The following is a 21,943-nucleotide window of genomic DNA, read 5'->3' as shown; positions in this document are numbered from 1 at the left end:
GAGAAAGAGAAAAAGGGAACAATAAGGAAAAAGGAGATGAGGGAGAGCAGAGAGAAGCAAAAGAAGAGGGAGAGAAGAGACAGTTGTATCAACAATTCCATCTCGAGTCCGGCTGATTTCATCACAAACTGAGTATTGATTGCTTTCGACAACTTCAGCGGAACATTTAACCATTTTTGATTAACAGGAGGGAGGACTGAAATGGGGAGAGGATATAATACACTTCAGACAGATGACAAGGCCATAAATGAAGAGACAGGAGAGATGGGAAACAGCAGACAGGCTATGGATAACATACTGTTTACTAGTCATGTGTATAAGAGGAGTTCTGCCAATCTAGACGCCTAATATATTAATATGTATATGTACATACAGTACATACTGTACAGTATTGTGTACCTGGAAGAGTCATACAATAGGATTATATGAGATTAAATCGTTACTTAAGATTCTCTGTGATCCCACGGGACTGGCACCTTAAATGGGTCAGGGGCTGCAGGGCAGTTCAGAACCAAGGGGTCGACAAAGAAAGTGAATATCAGACCTCCACAGGCAAAGTGCATAAGGACAGACAGACATACAGACAGTCAGAAACAGGGGGACCATTGGAAAAGTGGGCAGACACAGAAATTAAGACACAGCTGTATGATGAGGAGAGAACAGAAGAAGAGAGAAGAGTCAGAGAGGAACATCGAAAGGAAGAAAAGAGAAGAGTTTAAAGGTTTAAGAGAGCAGATGGCTAATTGTACCCGTGTTTCGCAGCCTGGCAGCAAGTCAGTCTTGTGCATAAGGACGGGAGTGGGAGGAGGGGAGGGGGGTGGGGGAACAGGAGACGGGGAAGGGGCCATGGAGGAAGCTGGGCGGTGCGATCAGGCCTTGAGAGCATGCCACTGGGCGACGTTAGTACGCGGCCGAGCGAGCATGTCTTTCCAGTGCTTCACTTCAGCTGGTCCACTCTTCCACGATAGGTAGATCTGAGAGGAGGGGGGGGGTAAGAGCAGCGGTGATTAATAATCTAATCAGGATCATTAACCCTTTTTAACACTGAATATGTGACATTGCTGGCTTCATCTCTCTGTTAAAGTAACATCGTTTTGTCACTCAGCTGTGTGGATTACATGAAGGTTTGTCAAGGTTTTACTCAGACAGGACAGCACGTCTTTGGAAGCACAATGTTTGCCTGATATTTGTTCATCTGGCACATGAGAGGGAGCCGTGGCACCGCTGGATTTCAGCAATGAAATGATGAAAGAAGAGCAGATGCAGTTCTCTCACAAGCTGCATCACTAATCAATTTTTAAACTGTATTTTTGCCGTTGAAGCCTTAATCAATGAAGCCTATTTCTTCGCTGGGAGCAGTAACTCCCTGGAGTCTCTGCTGGTTGCCTGGCAACTATTACCAGCCACGAAACAGTCCGACACATAACCTCCCTTAAAATAGCAAACTTTCATTTTCACACTTTCACACGTTTTTTGCACGGTTCAACAAACTAGACATAACATGTTAATTAGTGAGCTTTGTCACTTTTGGACATATCAGGGCTCGGTTTTTACCCCACACTTTTAGTCTTTATGTTAAGCGAAGCTTAACATCTGCTGGCTGTAGACTTATATTTAATTGCCAGAGAAGCTGAGAAGGGTATTGATCCTCTCATCTAACTCTTTTATTTCTGAAATGTCAGCCTATCGATGGTTAGCACTATGACAAAATTATGATAGTTAGTTAGTTTCCAAACTCCTAGACTGTTTCTCCTCATGAGTTTGTGCGTTGGTGCATATATATATACATATATATATATATGTATATATATATGGTGTATAATTCATTAATTTGATAAAAGTTGACTGACCTGTGGGGCGACAACTTGCTATCTAAAAGTACTTTTAATCATTTTCAGACATGAGACCAGTTTGTTAAATTGCCATCACATTTATGTAACAAGAGGCTAAAGGGGCTTATATGTTGTAACAAAACAAAGAGCAGTGTGAGGAGTTACCTTGCCGATAACGTCGTTGCGGCTGAGCCTGTCCTTGTCCATGACAGTGATGATGATGGTGGTCTCCCTCAGTACATGGGCGGGCACGTCGAAGGGGAAAGACTCATTGAAGACGGGGTTCAGACAGCGCTTCATCGTCACTGTCTTCTTCTTCTCTACACGCTTGTCCTTGTGCATCAGCCACACCTTCACATATGGATCTGCAATGTGGATGCAGAGAACAGCAGTTTACATGAGAACGAGGATGAAGATGCCCGTGGAAGGTGATTTTTGGGGTCAGGTTTGCAATTACCCTCCTAATTGTTAAAGTCAGGGAAGACAGCAGGGAAGCAGATACCTAGTTAGAGCTCAAGGTCAACTTATCCCCTGAGCTAGGAAAAATACAAATGAGGAAGTATTTATGGAAATAGGGCCTGGGATTTGTACTATCAATTCTGGAGCATTATCATATTCTGCAATACTAACAGACACCACTCCTACTACAGCAGGAAGCACAAATTTTACAAAAATATGCCACTGAAAGCATCTCACAGCGAGACCTGATACCTTAAAAACTAGACTGAGCTGACACAGATTTGGCTGGGAGGCTGAAGATCCTCATAGATATACAGAAAGAGCGAGAACAGGAAAGAGAGAGTGCAGGGGGGGAGATGCTTGATATAATGTCACCTTGCTGCCACAGCTACCTACGGTGCGACCCAGTTAGCAGCCAGACGTCCTCTGCCCGGACAGGTCAACAAATGTTTGGACACCGAGACGGAGCCGTGTGTGAAAGCCACAGAGCTTCCAATGTCACGAGAAAGATTTCAGACTGGGGAGCAGCGGTTTGAAAGAGAAAAGACTAAACAAACAGGGAGGACTGTATACCTGAGGTGCCCCCGATATCCATGGCTTTGAGATTACGCGCTTTGATGATGTTCACAGTGATGGTGTTGGCAGTGGGATTATAGCAGAGAGACACCAGCAGGTCTCCTCGTCTCCCCTGAGGAACACACACACACACACACACACACACACACACACAGACACAAACAATGGAGTGTGAATCATCCAGTCTAATATCACATTTCATCAGGGAATATCAAACTCCACATTACTCACTAGCTTGTTGTGTAATTTTACATCACTGCCCTCTCTGCTCTAACCTCTTGTGCCAAACACAGACGGTCCAGTGACCAGGCTGACTTTGCTGAGCCCGTTGCTCACCCTAAAATTGCACCAATCAAGCTCAAATGCTCAAAGCAGTCAACAAATAGCATCACACTTGTTTTAATAAAACTCTAGTCACAACATCTGAATGAAAACAGTGATTCGTCATCATTCAACCAGATGGCCCTCCCTCCCTCTCTTACGCTGCCATCACTGCAGGGCTTGAGCTCCTTCCAGAAAGTCTTTATCTGGCCCAGTTCCACCTTGTTAAGGGGGATTGACACCTCTCCAATGGGGTCATTCCTGCTGAAGCGGTCGTAGTCCAACACCTGAAGGTACAGAGTGCGCTCTCTCACCTTCTCATAAGGGAAGCCTAAAAACAGAGACAGAAACAGATGTACTGAGGGGAGAGCTAAGTTACAGAGAGTGGACAGCATATTCTTGAGGGCGTGCTAACAGGGATGCATTTGGCAAAGGCCAAAGTGCATTTCAAAGATTGCAGGAACAGCCAGCGCTCTCTCAAATGACTGTGAGGGATCATTATACTCTGGTCACAAATACCTATCTCATTCATTTTTCAAGAGCACTGGCTATTGTTCTAATTTTGGAAAGGATTTGAGCCTTTGTAACATCATTTTGGCCTTTTTCCCATTGCGCTGTCATCTGAGCACAATGTTCATAATGAAACAAAGTCAGATCATTCAGCGGTGAGACAATGCTCTCTACTAAACATCTGCAGTTTGCAGCAAATCTTTAACAAAACCTGTGTTTTTGAGCTGAAGATTTTATAAATGCAAAAATTTTCTTCTGATTTCACACCTTGTTTGTGAATTTTCACACATCTCCCACAAAGCTCTTTTTGCATTAAGAAACAATTCCTTGTCATTTCTATAAACACTTAACAAAACACTGCTACAAACTTCGCTATGACTTTCACCAGCACTTGACTATATAACATATTTTTAGATTTTATTTATGCAAATCTATTCTTAAAGAAACAGTTGCACTCATTTGCTTTCTGTCAGCAAGTCTAAATGAGAAGAACTACACCACTATCTATCTATAGTCTGGCTCTACGTTTTAACACTTTGGTTTTGTACTGATCAAACAAACACGATACAACATGTTAAAGGGGCATTTTACAGATTTTCAACCAGCTTTGTATCACTAAAACATCTGAACAGAGCCGGCTAGCTGTTTCCTAATGTTATTAAGTAAATCAGCTCCCGGCTGTAGCTTTATATTTAGCAAATATGTCAGTTTCCCAAAATGTCAAACTATTGCTTCGAACAGGATTTAAAGCTATGCCAAGCTGTAATGTTACAGACTTGATATTATGAAATATATATAAATATTTAACTTAACCCTGATGATGTCCCATTCATTTGAATCAGGTGTGTTGGAGCAGGGAAACATCTAAAACATGCAGGACAGTGGGCCCACAGCACCAGGTTGTCGGGCTTTAAACCAAGTTTTCGAGATCTTTAATGCTCTTAAATTTTTGGGGAAAAATGTGTATTAAGAACAATAACAACTGCAGCAGTTCTTAGCTGAGTACGTGAGTAGAAATAACACAGACCCTCAAACAGGAAGGTTTCATTCCAGTGGGGGTTGAGGTTCTTCCTCTTGACCTTGGTCTCCAGCTTGTGCTTCTTGTCGGGCAGCAGGTAGATTTTGACAAAGGGGTCGGAGGTGCCAGAGAAGTCCTTGGCCGGGAGCTCCTGTCCCCTGAGAACTTTGACAGTGAGGGTCGTGTTCTGGAAGCTGTAGCCTATGCTGAACTGGATCCTGCCCAGCTTCTCGCTGATAGGCCCTTCACCGTCATCATCCTCCGAACCCGGAGACAGCTGCAGGGCCACAAATGCAGTCAAATAAATATCAACACACATGCAGCAGCAGCAGCAGCCACTCACATGAGAAGTTCAGGCAGCCCAAGGACACACACACTTTCTCTCTGACAGAGGCACGTGCACACAGACCGTGACAGGGCGAAGCTGTGAGGGGAGGAGATTTTAGAGCTGCATTTCTATCGAAGGCAGAGATTGGTCTGGCATTAAGAAGACTGAGAGAGTTTTATTTCCTTTCTAATGTTCTTAAGAGGCAGGAGGTGCTCAGATTGGAGATAGAGGAGCTTTAGACCACCCATTCTCTCTCACAGCCACTCTGACTGCTTTATCACTGCTGTGCACTAAAAGGCCACTATCTGATAGAAAGCAGCGGACAGAGGGACGGAGAAAGAGAGCGAGAGACAAACACAGAGTGGGAGAGAGAGAGAGAGCATTGCATAGGGGCATACAGAGAACGAATCACAGCTCAAGGTTGGCATACTAGACATGCAGCTGTCTTTATGGTTGCTTCTTTTCTCCCTGTGGCTCCACCTTCTGCTTCTGTCCTTTATCTTCTTCTCTCTCTCTCTCTCTCTAACAACAGCATAGATTGGAATGAAGTGAAGAGGACTTTGAGGGGGATGAGCAGCACAACCAGCAGGTCATAAGTTCACTTAATGCAAGAGCCTTTAATGACACTTTGAAAAGAACCGGTGGTTGGTTGTCACGCAAACACTCTCTCGAGCACCACCTAAAACTGTTGATTTCAGTGCTTTTGACCAGAGGTTCAGTTTCACAACCACAAGACAAATTTCAAGAGTCACTCACACAGAATTTGTCAATATGGATTTTAGAACTGACAGGCGCAGCAAGTGTGAAATATTTCCAGTCTAATTTATCAAACAGTGTGAGTCACCTTGGATGGCTTGTCTCGCTTGATTGCCACTGTGGGAGTTGCCTGTGTGTGTTTTCTTTCTATTATGGCTCCCTTATTACCATGTGCAGCTTTAAATCATCTTGGCTCTGGCATGGAGGATGACTCGGCAACACTAGTCCTACCTGGTGACTAAGAAACACCTCATGTAACACGTGGCCAAAAGTATGTGGACACACATGTGATCACTGAATAATTCATTCCATAACCACAGGCATGATGTGATTGATTTGATAGGCTTTTCAAATGATTTTGATCAGAGGGATTTGCCTCCATTCTGCCTCAACAGCATTAGTGATGTCAGACACAGATTTTGGTTGATGATGCCTGGCTCACAGTTGGCGTTCTGATTCGTCATCAAAGGTGCTGGATGGGGCCGAGGTCAGGACCAAACTGGAACCGTCATGTCAAGATCAGTTTACTCATCGTGAGGCGTATAACTCAGCCTGTGAAAACAGCTGTATGATGTTTTCTGTGGTTCAGGGTGGAGTTTAACAAAGTAAAATAACTGCCTGTAAACTACAACTTTAAAAACTGGTGGCATGGAATTAAACATACCACAGACTAAAAGTCAGAATATCTGAATTTGACCACTATCTTTTTTATCTGTCTTGTCTGAGATCTCCACCTTTACACAATGCAATACTAAATCACTGGAGTGCACCTTTAAGATTTCCCCTTATGAATGAGTATGGCATTTTTCATATAGTCAATAATCAAAAGCCAAACTTTCAATGAATTGATCTCACTAACAGTTGTCAGTGTAGCCAAAGCCTGGTATATCTTATTCCTCTGCACCACAGAGCTCCATTGTTGTCCAGAAACCGTTAAAAACACATAAATGAGCTCCATCGTTGCACTGGGTGACATGTTCCTTCGATAGAATGAATGTGGGCACTTCAGTTTGTTTTGAGTCATCACACTAGTGCCATAATTACCAACTAGTGTAGTTTCATCTGCAGCCAAAAATGGTCCCAAACAAATTCACTATTTACTCCCATTTGAGTAACATTTTCTAAGATCTACAGTGCCAAGCTGTTTAAGGAATAGATTTTTTTAAAGACTCACATCTTCATTAGGAATCAATGGGTTTTTGGCTTTTACTGGGGTTTGTTGACAATAAAAACAGATGTCTTGTCCTTTAACTGGAGCTAAGGGTGGACAGGGGTGTCCACTCCCTCTCAGTGAACAGTATATTTCCTCAGCATAGGTAACAGAGGGATGAATAACATGTGGTGGGATAGATGGTCTTACCATCACCATGTCTCCGGTGAGAGAGTTGGCCAGGTCGGTTACGGAGGAGTGACCATCAGCATCAGGGGGTTGGCCCTTGGGGCTGTTAGCTGGCTTGTTGCCCCTGTAAGCAAAAACACAGGTTGACCCAGAGGGACAACGGCGAGGACATGTGCTGAGAAGCTAACTCGTGTCCAGAAAGAGAGAATGTCTGAGCACACAGAGAGTCCAACCTCCACCTGTTTGGCGCTTGAAAGCCGCCTATGAAACAACCAATTGAGTCCAAGTTTGCTTTGGATAGATGTCACTTCAAAGTGGATTGTGCTTTCTCTCTAGCTATCATGAGCAAAGCCAAATAAAATCTGCCAAAGATTCCACAGATTAACGGCGGGCACTAGAACTGAGGACATTTGATGTGGTGAGTTGTGTTTGATGAAACTTGGAGTCTGAGATGACTATACATATGTCCAGTGTGGCAAACATCCATATCTCTAACAAGAAAGTTACCTCCACCAAGTGAACAAACACATTTTTAGACAGGACACAAAACAGAACCACTAAATTTAAAACTGATATCCCGTAGAGTTCATGATTAAACCCTTATTCCCTCTAAAGACATTAACAAGACACACATGTATAATGACATGTATAACAACATAACGTCACTATAAATATGAACAATAGACAGACATGTATAGCAACATGTAGAGGACCAGATGGGTTATCAGGACAGATGTTGAACAGTTTTGTAAAGTGTTTGTGTGTTTAAATCTGTTGGTTATTAAGAATCTGCATCAACAACACAAAATATGAATAAAAGCATAAAAGAGAGAGCAGAGATCTCCCATGGCAGAGCTGGTTCTTAGGTACAAATGTTAATAGATGTTAAGTTTAGTTTCTTCACATGGGGATTGTTGAAAACATAACGTTAAACTGGGACAAACATTCTGGGAGAAAAACCTCTATGTTCATACATCATGAAAGCAAGAAGAATCACAAAGTGTAAAGAAAAGAAAACAATCAGCAAAAGAAGACAAAAAATCAAAAAAGAGAGTAAATATTATGAGATTAAAGAACGAATGAGAAAAGATAGAACAGGAAAGAGCCAAATGTGAAAGTCCTGGCCAATGTAATGTGACACATTGGACACACAGCACTCCATAGATGACTGGTCAAGGCACATGGAGCGGTTGAACACAGAAACACTGTTAGGCATTAAACAAATAGTAAATAGAGAAGAAAAACAAGAACAGAAACACAGAGAAAGAGAAAAGAAATGAGCAGACGCAGAGAGGATGCTGAAGTTTGCAGACACATACACACTGGACAGAAATCATAAAGACTGCAGATAAGATAAAAGGTTCCACAAGGAATGTAAGAAATAGAAAAGCAAGCAGAATTTTTTTTTTATCTGTATAAGAAAAGATAGCAAGTATTAATAGCATGAACAGTGAGGTTACGAAAACCAAAACCAAACAGAGAGTGAGATTGTTACAAACACCAGAACATTAGAGAGAAAAACAGAGCTGCAAGAAAAGATAGGGAATGAAGGAAGGAAAGCCTGGAAACACAAGAGAGGCTTAGTTTGGTCAGTCTGATAAGTATCAAAGAATAAGAGACAAAAATAAAGAGCTATGCACACACAATATCTCTAACAGGAGACAAAGGGGCGAACATGCTAAAGGGAGAAAAAGAGCACAGAGGAAAAGAAAAAGACAATAAATACAATTGATCACCAGGAAAAAGAGAGCAAGAACCATCGTTCTTTATGTGGGGAGCTCAAAATAAAGATAGATGAGATATAGTATGAAGGAGAAATAAGGCGTAGATACACCATACGAAAATATAATATCATCGAAAAACACAAAAGGGGACAAAAAGTAAGAACATAGGAAACGCACATTTAGAGTGTTACAAAAGAGGATGTTAGAAGAAATTAAGTCATAACTGCAAATTAAATAAGTTCACTTTAAATCTAACCTGATTTTCCAATCTTTAAGCAACACTCTAAAAGTGTGGACTGGGGACACAAGGGCCAAAGCACAAACTGGCATTGGCTACATGTGCATATATTATATATGCAAGTAGTTGTCACTCAGAGAGTGAAGGCAATGCCTTGGACAGGCAGAAAACAAGGAGCCCATAGAAAGTCTGTCTGTCTGGCCAGCATTCTCTGTCGAGCTTTCCACTGAGAGAATGTATGTTTCATGGCTCGTACTTTTTCTTTGTTGGGCGCTCTAAACTGCAAATTTGATGTTGAATTGATGTTGAATGCAATAATGTGTACATTTTTGCAGAAGACAAGGACAGAACCGCAGGAAAATATACTGACAAATAGACAGACAGAAAAAGCAAGCAAACAAGACAAGCAAACAGACAATCACTTCAACCAGCAAAGGAACCAGAGCGAGACGGGGGGGAAGGAGGGATGTTAACCATTTCAAGAGGGAAAGGGAATATTAATCAATTGGTGTTAGTTGTATTAGTTGCCAAGGGGGGGGGGTAATTGCATTTTTTTCTAAACTGCAGGCAACGAGTTTGAGAGGAGAGGAAAAGGCTGGGTAAAACACTAAACCAAGATCTGAGGATCTGCTCAAAAGGGCTCTAAAGCACGGAGAGAGACTTAGGGTTTGAAGTAAAGCTAGGCACCTCCCTCCTCCTCCACCTCCCAACTATCGATGGGGGAGTGAACGTTTTCAATTATTCATTCTCCTTCATGCTTCATTCAGGGGTTCAGTGCATTCCCAGGTAAGAGCTAGTGCAGCCAGGGGAATGGCCTTTCTACCAGCCCTGCTCTACAGCACCTGAGGTGGTCCTCTGCTCCAGCGCTGCCTCCAGGCTGTTTCAACAAAGCGGCTGGGGCTGCAGATTTGTTACAGAAAATAAGATACTTCCTCCAGATCGTACAGTATATCATGAATTGGAATGAAGATTGATTTCAGTTTATTTAATTTCTAAAAAGGCAATATTAATTGTGGCAGATGGTAATACTACAACTGCTACATTCTGGTGCCAATGCTTTTTATGTGTGACCCCTTGGGGGGTGGATGTGGAAATAGATGCTTTGGGCCTGCAGTTGTCTACAGTATCCAGTGGGAGGCAGAGTGGACTCAAGTTCAGATCAGATTCTCCCACAGCTAAGGCTCAGAAAGTGGGCTGTTGGCATAGCAACGGCTCTAGAAACACAGACCATACATATGGGGGGGTTTGGGGTGCGTGTGACAAGAGGTTGTAGGGAGTGGGCACAGGGGAAGGGTGTGTTTAGAGGGGTGCAGCAAACAGGCAAACACACTGAGAACAAAGAAGATAAGGTATAGGATATATGACAGGTACGGGTGAGAGCCTCGCAGACACACACATTCACATGAACAGACATATGGAGGCAGGCGGGGCCACTTTGGGTTTCACCGTCCTGTGATACTATCCTGTTTCGTTACCTGACCGAGGGCCAGCAGCTCGAAGAGAGGGGAAGGGGGGGAAAGACACTCCACTTCTAGGCTGGAGAGAGACGCGAGAAAGAAAGCCCAACCCAGCCCCCTTTTTTTTCCCCCACCCCTCTGCAAACATGTCACACTCAAACAAACACGCTCGCCTGAGACCATGAAGTGATGTATTTCAATGTCTTTGCTCAATTTCATAGCAGCCCACTGGATCTATCATTCTTCAGGGGCCACAGCATACTTCCCAGGATCATACACAGTCAAAACCACAGCAGTGTAGCATGGCGCTGCTTACATAACCCATCATCCACATGAAACACATGTACATTCACACTAGAGTCTGCCAGTCATCCCTGCTGCTTCACTTCTCAGGCTATGACCAAAAACTCTGCTGCGGCATATAAATATGGATGCTTTCACTGTTAGCTAATTACTTCCTGCATCTTGGAACTGGAAATGGGTCTAAAATAGCATCATTTACTGAAATCCCATTTCAGGAAGAAGCAACAAGGGAGGTGCTAAATGCTGCCTTCTGTGTATCTGCTTCTTTCACTGAACTCCAAATGGAAATAAAAAAACACAACACAATTCAGTGGTTGCCAGATTTTGATCTTTGTAAGCACTGTTTTATGTCTATTTAAATTTTTATTAGTAGTTGTATTTCAGGTATTTTTTTTAATGCACTGCTACTTCTAACTTGGATGGCAATGATACAGAAATGCATTGCAAACACAATTGCTTTCAAACCCAACAATGAGCTCAGTATCTAACCTATCAGCATTATAATAGTTGAGCCCCACTTCCCTTTATGGCCTCCCAATACTCTCAGCAATTTAGCATTCATGTCTCCGCGCCCAATTAAAACAACTAACCTATCATTCCAGGGACTCTCAGCAACATGAAATCATCAAAACATTTTAAAAGTCCATTAAAAACTCCAAACATGAGCCTGCCAAATGTTTTGAATCCCGATTGATTTCAAAGATTGCCTCTGAGGTGGAGGCTGCTGCAGATGTGCCACCTGTTCTGAGGCAGGACACAGGAGTCCCAGGTTAATGCTCCAAATAGCTTGTCTCCCTAACCGCCATCCATCTATCTATATGCATGAGATGAGCATGTGTAACAGCATGTACCTGCTGGCTAGAGTGCTGCCTTCAGCCCGGCAGAACGCATGGATGTGCAGCTCAATATGAACTCTCTCTTACTACTCTCACGGAAGGAAGATGGATTTGTACCCTGGATTCTCTCTCATCCCCCCTGACATATGGATGGATGGATACATGAATGTGCTCCCCTCCTCCAACTCTCTCTTTGTGACTCCTTTTTTCCGCCTTAGTGCTATCTACTTTCCCCGTCTCTTAGCACGTAGCTGAATGCATCCCAACAATCCCCCTGTGATGCGTGGATGAGCATGGTGGCCACGGGGAGCCAAAGCCTCGGGGACAGTCTTAACCAGAGCCCCTGAAGACTCTGCTGATTAGTCGGGCCAGTAAAGCCCCTGTCACAGGAGGAGCGCTGTGTCAGACTAGCAAAGCGTAGCATAATCAGTTTACATGTTTGTGTACAAACACACATAAAGATTATATCATCTGGAAGCATTTTAATAGCAGTTTTCTCTGGTATCTAAGAAATGAAGGCTCAAAATTTCCACCTCAAAATGTTAAACCGTACTCTACAAATGTATGTGACCTCAGAACGACCTAACATCACATCAGCGTAAACACACACCCTCCACATAAAGATTAAACTCCTCCCCCCCAGACTAATGCTATTAAACAAACACAGCGTCATGACGTTAAATAAAAAAAAACATTTATATTGATTTAGGTAAAAGATCATAACCGCCATATTCTATCTTTGCCTTTCATGTCAACTTAAACAATGAAATAAGCTCATAAATTATGAAGCAATATTATATAGCCCACTTGGCAATTAACAGACACTGAGGAGAGAATCAGAGGCAGAGAGTATGCATCTATATTTATCAATGCAATTCTATATCATCTGCAAGATGTATTCTGAAGTAAGAAATGACTCCACTGGCTTACACAAATTGACGTAACATGCATGAATGAATAATTGAAGGACCACAGGCAAGTGGATTGAATGTTAATGTGGCACAAGGATGTATCCCGCCTCCTCTGTCCTGAACCTCCATCCTCATTGGGCTGTTCACTTGCTGCTCAAAGAGAGATCTAGATTCAAAGCTCTCGGGGATTGTGGCTTCTCTTTATAGCAACACTGGAGGAGAACCTACAGTATAGGTTCACTGAATCGCAACAGAATTGTATGAGTGAAGGCCAATGAGGCATAAACGAGCCACTCTAACATCCTAATTAAGCTATCTAAGATCCACAATCTATGGATGCCTGGGATATAAACATCTCAGCATGTGCGGCCCCAGAATCAAAGCAACACACAATTTTGTAATCCGACCGAGTTCCTTTGCTATTTTAACGTGTTCCCTCCCTCGCTTCCTCCCTCCCTCTCTCTCCCTTGAAACTGTCTAACCTTGGTTTGAAAGTCTCTATCACCACCACCAACTGTGGTGCAGTTCAAACTGTCAGTCAGCCTCTGCCTCACTTCCTAAACAAATGGTCACGCAGAACACTTTCATCCAGCGATCGCACACACAAGGTCAACGAAAGAGCGTAATGAATATCACGCACTATAACGCCTTCTTATGGCCAGTGGGGATAACAGTCTGTTTGTTTGGCTCGCCTTTAACTACGGCTGAGCAACAATGAAGCGTTAACACACTGCCAGAGGGTAAATGCAAAGCCTCTCTGTTGTAATTCGCAAAGCATTTTACATACATGTTCCCATTAACAAGATTTATGTGTTACCAGTGGCCAGTTACCATAAGTGACAGACGTCTAACAAGCAAAATGTAATTAAAGTATCAAAGTTCTGCAGAAAAATATTACAATATATGACACATGACAAATCTGAGGGGTCTTGAGATGATTAATAGGAGATAAAAGGTAAAGACAAATTCTACTACACAAATCTGTGTTCATTTCTTAAGTGTTAATTTTTACTTTGTTTACTAATTGTTGGATAATTTTACCTCTTTGTGCCTCTAAGATTTATTAAAATGAAACCATATCTGATTTGTTTAGAGGGGAAATGTCTCTTTGGTTGAACTGCTAACAACTAATAAATCTGAAACATGACAAGGAGCCCAAACTCGACGCTGCTTGTTTATGAAGAGTCACAGGCCACAAAAGCTGGAAACCACTGGTTTAATCTTTAACTATGTATCATATTTTATAAATTAATCCTAGTTAATCATAAGTTAATCCATGCGTTATTATGTAAATTCTGAATCTGTACGGTAACTATTAACTGTAGCTGTTACATAAATGTAGAGGAGTAAAAAGCACAAAGCACAGTGCTTGAGTAAATGTGCTTCCACCTCTGGTTGTTTCGCTAATGCAGGGCACCACGTATCAGTTGAGCACAGCAGCTCTTTGATATTCATCACAAGTGGGGAGATTTCACTTTTGTGAAACATTAGCATTGATGATGTTAACGTTTTGAGAGGCACCTAAACTACTCGCATTAACCTCAGAGGCTTTATGTTTGGCTGAAACAATTTGCCAGTGACGTTGTTCCGACGATCCATTTAGTTTAGTTTAATAAATTCATGGGGTATGACATGAGTGAATCAGGTAAGGGAATGAGTGATGGGCACATGAAGGACATGTTTGATGTCAATGCACAGACTGCGATGATATGGCTATACAGGGGCTGTGGAGAGTAAGAGACGAAAGAAAGTGTGGCATTGTCTCCAGCTCGAGGCAGGCTCCGTTCAGAATGAGCAATATGCCAAGAGTGTGATTGATTAAATCACGGTCAGACATCTGTGAAGTCAGCACTAACACCACAGGGAATGATATACTCCCAGCAAGCTTACACCTTGCATTTCTAATATACTCTGGACTCATAATGTTTATTTGAGCCTCTAAATTTAGCATCCAATTAAAGTGTGGCTAAATCATTTATTGTACATTTGAATTTGCAATCCATCATGAAACAAACAAAACAATAAGTGGCTCAAGTGGAATTAACTTGCAGCTCAAGAGAGAGATATGGAGGAGATCTTTAAAGGGCCAACACATTTCATTTTCATTATACTCAAATTTTTACGTCCTAGTGTTCTATTGTTTGCAGACTGTACGCTGCCAGTCATTCGGTTTCGACTGAAAGAAATTAAATGAACCTCAGGTTAATCTAGAACATACCACAATGCACTCAATCACCACTAATCGAGGTGAGTCCTGCTCGCCGCGTACTGAGCAGCCTGCGGTTCCTGCTTGCTGTTTAGTCTATTAGTGGATTTCACAACCCATTTAAGGAGGTTTCCAGGTGAACACTAAAGCTGCAAAAGCCAGATGTAATGTGCAAGGTAAATTACACAGACATTTGCTATCCTATGTGGCTCTACAGGTTTCACGCTAACCCCCCAACAAAGGAGAGAGTTTTGATGTTCACAGAAGCGACATTCTAACTGAAAGAACAGTTTCATGCTTGTTTGTAACTCCATGCGGTGCTGTGATAACTCTAGGAAAAGGCCAACGGATGCTTGGGGGGCAAGAGACTACATTGGGGCAGACCTACCATGAGATGAATATCTTTCATTAGTTGTTGACGTAGCATCGCTCTAAAGGCAAGCTTTTTCTACTAAATAAAGGTACGTATTAGTGTCCAGGAGAACAATTGCTGTCATGCTGAACACACAAGACCACCCTGCAAATGTCTCCAGTTGTGCAGCTTCACAGTCTAGATAAGAAAACAGTTGTAAAGTAATAAGTAATACAGCCCTATTTTAAATCAGGTGTCAAATTGATGAAACACTTGTGAATGAGGAATAATTGGTGTGGCGAGTAAATCAGAATTTGTTCACCCTCTCCTGCCATTTTGTTTTAAGGTGTGCGTCACATTATGTATCTCCAAATTGTCTCCAATTTGTCACAGAATCAAAGTGAGGTCAAAACCGCCTAATTGGACTACAGAGGAAATCGAGTGTGTCGCATCTGCCTAGGGCTGGACCAAACGCAGGGTTTCACTCTGGCTCTGTGGTGTTACACGCTGGCACAAATAATCAAACCCACCATCCATGGCCGAAAAATGAACAACACAAGCGCAGTCTGTTTGTTTCACTTGACACAGCCATTGTACTCATTTGTCAGTCTTAAACTGTTCTTCACAAAAATTGGTCCGATTCCTAAACAGAATGCAAAACTAATTATTTTGGGAAATAGGGAGAAGTGAGCGAGAATGGTGCATCCTTATAGATGAGTGGGAATATTTTGGTTTCTAGTGTGTAAGGTGCCTGGCAAGGAAAAGGTTTATTTTTAGCAGCATGTTTATGTAAGTGACTACCATGTTGTGGAATAATGAGGAGGCTCTCTGGGCCCTCGGTGGAGCTACAGAGACGGAACTCTCAGAGCAGCAGCAGAGGGTGATTGAAGGAAGCTAATGAGCAGGAGGAAAAAAAAGAACACAGGAGTAGAAGGGACTGGGATAATAAAAGCATGGAAATACAAAGGAAATACGACAATTACCAATGGGAGGTCTCTGTAAGGCAGGAATGAAGAGACAAACAAATAGAGATGAAAATGGTGGAGGAGAATGTCATTGCGATAGGGGAGATAATTATCATGGTCAGGAAAAGAAGACCACTGGCATGAGAAAACACAGTTGTCTTTGATTCGCTGAAATTTTGCCCATAAAAGCAGAAGAAAGGACTGGAGTACCAGTGAGTGTTTCATTGCTGTGATTTATGAGCTCATTACCGCTTTAGAGCAAACATTCAAATTGCTTTATCTTTTTACTCATCTCTGCATTAGAGACATTTTTTTCTACATTTGGTTTCATAGTCAGCTCTCATTTTTATTTCTGTAACGGTGTCGAGCTCTGGTGCTATTTCAGGTGCAGGTCTGTGGCACAATGCACTTAAGTGGAGTGACTCACCGAAAACACTACAAAACAACACTACTCTCGTCTGCCTAGATTCTGAAATCGTCTTTTGTTTTTCCTCGATGTCGCATCCTTCACATCCTTTCATTTGCACTCCATTCTCTCGCATACAGCAAGCACTCTCATACATTATCTGGTACCTCTTCTCAGGAGGGGGCTCCTGATTGGCTGATGGTGCTGCCTGCGCTGTTTCCTGCAGGTCAGGGATATTGGCAAAGTCATCTTGCTCAGCCACACCAATGGCCAAAGCCAGGACCACCATCTTCCCTTCACTGGCTCCCCATAAAACAACACGGTAAGAGATAGAAACAGAAATAGAAAGAGAGGCGAGAAAAGAGAACAGATGCAAAGGATAGGGAAATCGGACATAAAGAAGGTGTGGTGCGGGGGGAGAGAAGAAAAGAGAGGTCATTTCAGGTGACAGCGAGGACAGAAGGCAGAGAGGCGGCAGGACAATAATAGACCATATGAGAGTAAACAGAGGAAGCAGCGACAGAGAAAATGATCATAAAGGGAAAATCTGCAACACCCCAGCAGTGAGCACTTTGTCCAGGGAAGGATATTAAGAGGGGTACCTCAACCTGAAAGGCCAAATTAATAATAATGTAATGATTTTAATGAAGCGCTGCTGACAACAGGTGCAGGCTGTGTTCACATCATACAGACAAACAAATAATTAAAGGAACTGTTGATGATTAGTTAATGATTGTTAATGGGTGTGATATTCAGCAGCTTGCACATCAGCTTCCACACATGTTAAAAGGTATGTACCGTATGCATACACACACACACACACACACACACACACACACACACACACACACACACACACACACACACACTAACCACACCACCCGCACACACAGTAATTTATCCAGTTATTTAACCTGCCGTCTGCTTTCTCTCCAGACTCACCTTTCCCATCCAACATGCCTGTCGACTTTCTCCAGAGTTAAGATTTAATTAAGCCTCATTAAGAAGATCTGGACTAATTGTTTCTATTTGAGTGACACAGTGTCTTGAGGTGCTCGGTGTGTGTCACCGTTTTCTGGGTCACTGCTCTCTCACTCTCCGTGTTGCACTCTTCTCATTTCATCTCCTCTATTCTGCCACACTTGCTCTCCAAATCCCCTTTCCGCCCTCATCCCTATCCCCTACTCTTAATTCTCTTCCTCCTCATCACTGCCTCCTTCCCTCCCTCCTGTCACCCACACCCGCGGTTCTATAGCTTAAGCCTCTGACTGCGTTACAATACCTCCGCTAAGAAAATACGCTGCTGCCAAGCGGTGGAAAGATATCGCCCCAAACTTCATAATTTCATCTTTCTTACACGCCGCCAAAAGCTTTCCTCGCGGCACCAGGAAGCCTTGTTTCATAATCTCCCTGTTATACGTCTACACCAGTGGTTCCCAACCTTTTTTTCTACCCTCACAACCCCTTTCAGATTAACTCAAGTACCCCTTCAACCCCCTCATAAATGTGTTCATGTGAAGTGACATTGTATATATTATTTATTTATTCTATTACTTTTATCTAACTATTTCATCCTTTTTTGCATTACTTTTTGCTGTCTTTTTCAACCATTTGTCCACCAATTCCAACCAATTATTTGAACTTACTTTCAAGTAAGTATTTCAACTGTTTATCCACTAATTTTAATCATTTGACATGTTTACCATTACTCTTGCCAGTTATTTCAATCCTTTACCCATTACTTTTATCTAACCATTTCCACTGTCTAAACATTACTTATAGCAAATTGTTTAGACAACTTATCCACCATTTGCTGATTTTTTCAGCCATTTATTCATTACCTTTAGCTTATTATTTCAACTGATTAATTCATTCATTCATTCATTTGTGGAGCTGCAGTCTTTCCACATACCTATTCCTTGGGAATAACTGGTCTAAGCAATATAATGGTATGGTACTTGTACTGATACTACAACGATTATTGGATCCCTCTTCTCCCATCACCTTTTAAGTGTTTACAACTGACAATATTGGTAAAACACTTGAGTCAATGCACCGAACATTACGGAAGCAAAGGCGATGGAGGGAACGGACGTTAATGACACAAGGATAAATTATTGATTTAAAGCCAAAAAAAGCATGAAGACGAATCACCCAAGAGACTCATTTGGTCAAACGGCTCCAAAGGCGAGATATCGGTGTCAATCACATCAACACATTCACTGAGCAATGATTCGCCGATAGGGAATCTGGCCAAGACTGAAATTAACTGGCATGAACAATGGGTCATGTCTATTACTGGACCGCTCTATCATCAATCATATGAGGTGTTGTTGTATAGAAGGAAATACAACAATGACCTCAATCTCACATTTACAATGATGGGTTCTATAGTTGCCTATTATGGGTGATATTCTCAATGACCTTGGTGGTGGCGTGTGCTACAACGCTAATGCTCGGTTAGCCGGTGGCATTAGTTCAGCTGTGTCACACGTAAATCCACGGAGGAGCATAAACGCACATAAAAAAAGAACAACTAATGGTGAAAAGCTACTGTAGAATATATTCGATGTAGAGGGACATTAAACACATGTTGTACCTTGGCAGTGTCCTTCCTCATCCCTTCACCACCCTCCATCCCATCTGCCCTCCCTCCACTTCTGGCCTGAAGTAACAATATGTTGCAGAAGTAATGGTGCTGGTGACATAAGATCAATGCTTCAGGGTTAACACAAATCTACACACAGCTGCTTAACCCTTGTTCTCATACTGATGCACAGTGACACGTGGACTGTGTGATGTACACACACTGACACACACGTCAGTCGGCTAACAGCGCAAACCAGCAGACACAGATTTACTATTAGCATTAAAGCTACAGTGATTCTAGAAAAAGAAGTGCCATTTTAGCCGCAAATGCTCATTAAAACTACGGATTAAGCCTTCTGGTGTGTCTCCTAAACAGGATATTTAACAGTCTTTCTAGAGGATGACTCAGAAATAACATCATGTAATTGAGTGGGACGATGTGAATTTAAAATACATTGTGACTTTTTATGACACTGTCTCATGAATATTACGAACCAGCACCACCAGCACTGTCCTGTAAAGACAATTGCAGCAGACAGGCTGAATGCCATCTAAACAGATGTTACTGTTTAGCAGAGCATACAGTGTAAACATTGAACAATTTATCACAGAATAGGATAGAAATAGCCCACAATATGTCGCAGCTTCCCTGCCATTTTTCATGTGTCTCTCATTCTATAATTAGGAAAAATGCATTTTTTAACAGATTAGTCAAGATGAAGCTTTGTAATTCATTTCAGCAGATAATTGACACAGCATTGTGCTTTCATACGAAGAAATGCCGAAATCTATTATTGCTCATGATGTATTAATTCATTAAACACTCAGTTTTAGTGTTTCAAAACGCCCTCTCTAAGAATAAAACCTAATAAACACAATCTATAATTGTTAATATCAGTGTGTAATCTATGACTTCTTGATAAAATGAGATGTTGATCCATCTCCTACCACAGGGCTCAGAGCTAAAACACAACAGCTTATTTACATTTTTAATATATTTTTCAAATAAGACGACCCCGGGCCTACTCATCTGCATTCAGCGTCATCATTTTACATTAACACGATGAGCTATAACAGGGACCCAATTGCCTTTGTAACTGCATACAGTATATCTTCTTGCCAGTGTTACAGTGAAACCTGTGAAGAATCGTGCTCCAAACCCACAACCTCATACAGTCGCAACCCACAAAAACACACACTTACATAATACACATTTATACATGTATGCACACAAGCACAAAGTGCATCTTTTGATAAACAGAAGCAATATCCTTCCCTGGATATCAGATGCAAACTGAGAGAAAGCACCCGTAAGAAAAGGGACAGAACAGTATATCATCAAGGTAAAGATAAAAACAGATTAGTCAGGACTTAAACATAAATACATTATAAATATTTGATTCTAAGACATTAAGTGATATACATCAAAGCAAACAGATACCTTAAACAACACAAAGTAATACTGCATAGCATAGCACAGCATAGCCTAGCATAAACTGTGAGACACAGAGACAGAAGACTAAGTAGGTGACACTACAGTGACTCCATAAACATATGAAGAAAGACTTGTTGAGACTCACAGGAAGGACTTGACGTCCAGGCCGCGATTCCGGATCTGGTCCATCATGTAATCCCAGCTGCCAGGATTGGCACGTGAGCGCCCTCCTGCTCCACCTCCCCTATAACGAGAGGCACCTGCTCCTGCAGGGCTGCCCCGTGCACCCCGGGGACCGCTTCGTGTACCTGCACCCCCACCCTCACCACTGCTGCCACCTCCCTCTCCTCTCCCAGCACCCCCGCCTCCCCCAGGCTGTCCAGGTGCAGTGTGTAATTGTCCCAAACTCTGGGATGTGGTGGGGGGATGGCCGAGACCAGGGCCTGGTGGGTGGATGAGAGGCTGCTGAAGGCTCTGCTGGCGCAGAAGCGTCCGAGGCCGGACTGGCCCAGAGGGGATGTGCTCCAAAGTGGACGCATAGGATAAGACTGGATCCCCAAAGCTGGGAGGGCAGAGGAGCAGGGAGGAAAGAGAGCGCGAAGAAGGCCACGGCCGGCAGAGGATAGGATGATGAGGAGGGAAGAAGGAGCCAGAGGGCACGGAAGAGGAGGAAGAAGAAGTAGATATAGGAGAGGAGCCGTGGCAAGAGGAGGCGAGTTTGTCAGAAGTGGTGAAGTCGGTAGATGAGACGTAGAAGAGAGGGAAAGAATCATCAGGGATGAGACAAGGTGGCACAGGGCAGTAGGGAGACACAGCAGGAGAAGTCAGGTTGGCGTCAGGATAGATACAGGAAAGTTCATCCAAACAGGAAGTTGATGAGCGTGAGGGGGAGGAGGAGGAAAGAGGAAGAGTGGTATTTGAGGAAGTGGAGAAGGAGGCAGAGGGAGGAGCGTTGGGAGGTGGAGACAGGAGGAGGAGGAGAGAGAAAGAGAGCAACGTGAGGCAGCAGCAGTAACAGCAGTAGCAGAAATAGCAGTAGAAGGTGCAGCCTGAGTGGTCGCTGTGTGCTGTGTACTGCTCATAAGGCTGTGTCGGGCAGCAGTGTGCAGACTGTGAGCTCGCCCTGTGCGTCTGCGTCAGATGTGTATGCACTTTGCGTGTCTGCGCGGCCTGAGCGTGCTGTTTGCGTGAGGGTGTGCTGCGCGCGGGTAGTGGTCGGATGTGCACTGTCCGCACTGGCGTGGTGCGATTCTGCGCCACGTGACCTCGCCGAGGTGTGTGGGTCGTGGTTTTGCAGCTTCCCGGCCTTCTCGATGACGGTGTTTTGGTCTGATGAGAGATCCCCATTTCCTCTACTCGTCAGTCAACTTTTTCCATCTCTG

The 21,943-nt window shown here is 42.9% G+C and overlaps 1 protein-coding gene across 1 annotated transcript; it reads right to left on the bottom strand.

Moving 5' to 3' along the window:
• Window positions 1–869: 869 nt before the first annotated feature.
• Window positions 870–21,908, bottom strand: syt7a (synaptotagmin VIIa). Its single transcript, XM_070830942.1, has 8 exons — window positions 20,707–21,908; window positions 16,705–16,836; window positions 7,161–7,263; window positions 4,726–4,993; window positions 3,350–3,519; window positions 2,865–2,979; window positions 1,998–2,197; window positions 870–974 (listed from the first exon to the last, which is right to left on the bottom strand). Exons 1-8 carry the CDS (start codon window positions 21,906–21,908, stop codon window positions 870–872), a joined length of 2,295 nt encoding a protein of 764 aa, XP_070687043.1.
• Between the last annotated feature and the right edge of the window lie 35 nt (window positions 21,909–21,943).

The sequence above is a fragment of the Pempheris klunzingeri genome, chromosome 5 (genome assembly GCF_042242105.1).
Source record: "Pempheris klunzingeri isolate RE-2024b chromosome 5, fPemKlu1.hap1, whole genome shotgun sequence".
Taxonomy (NCBI): domain Eukaryota; kingdom Metazoa; phylum Chordata; class Actinopteri; order Acropomatiformes; family Pempheridae; genus Pempheris; species Pempheris klunzingeri.
This window is presented reverse-complemented; position numbering and strand designations above follow the sequence as displayed.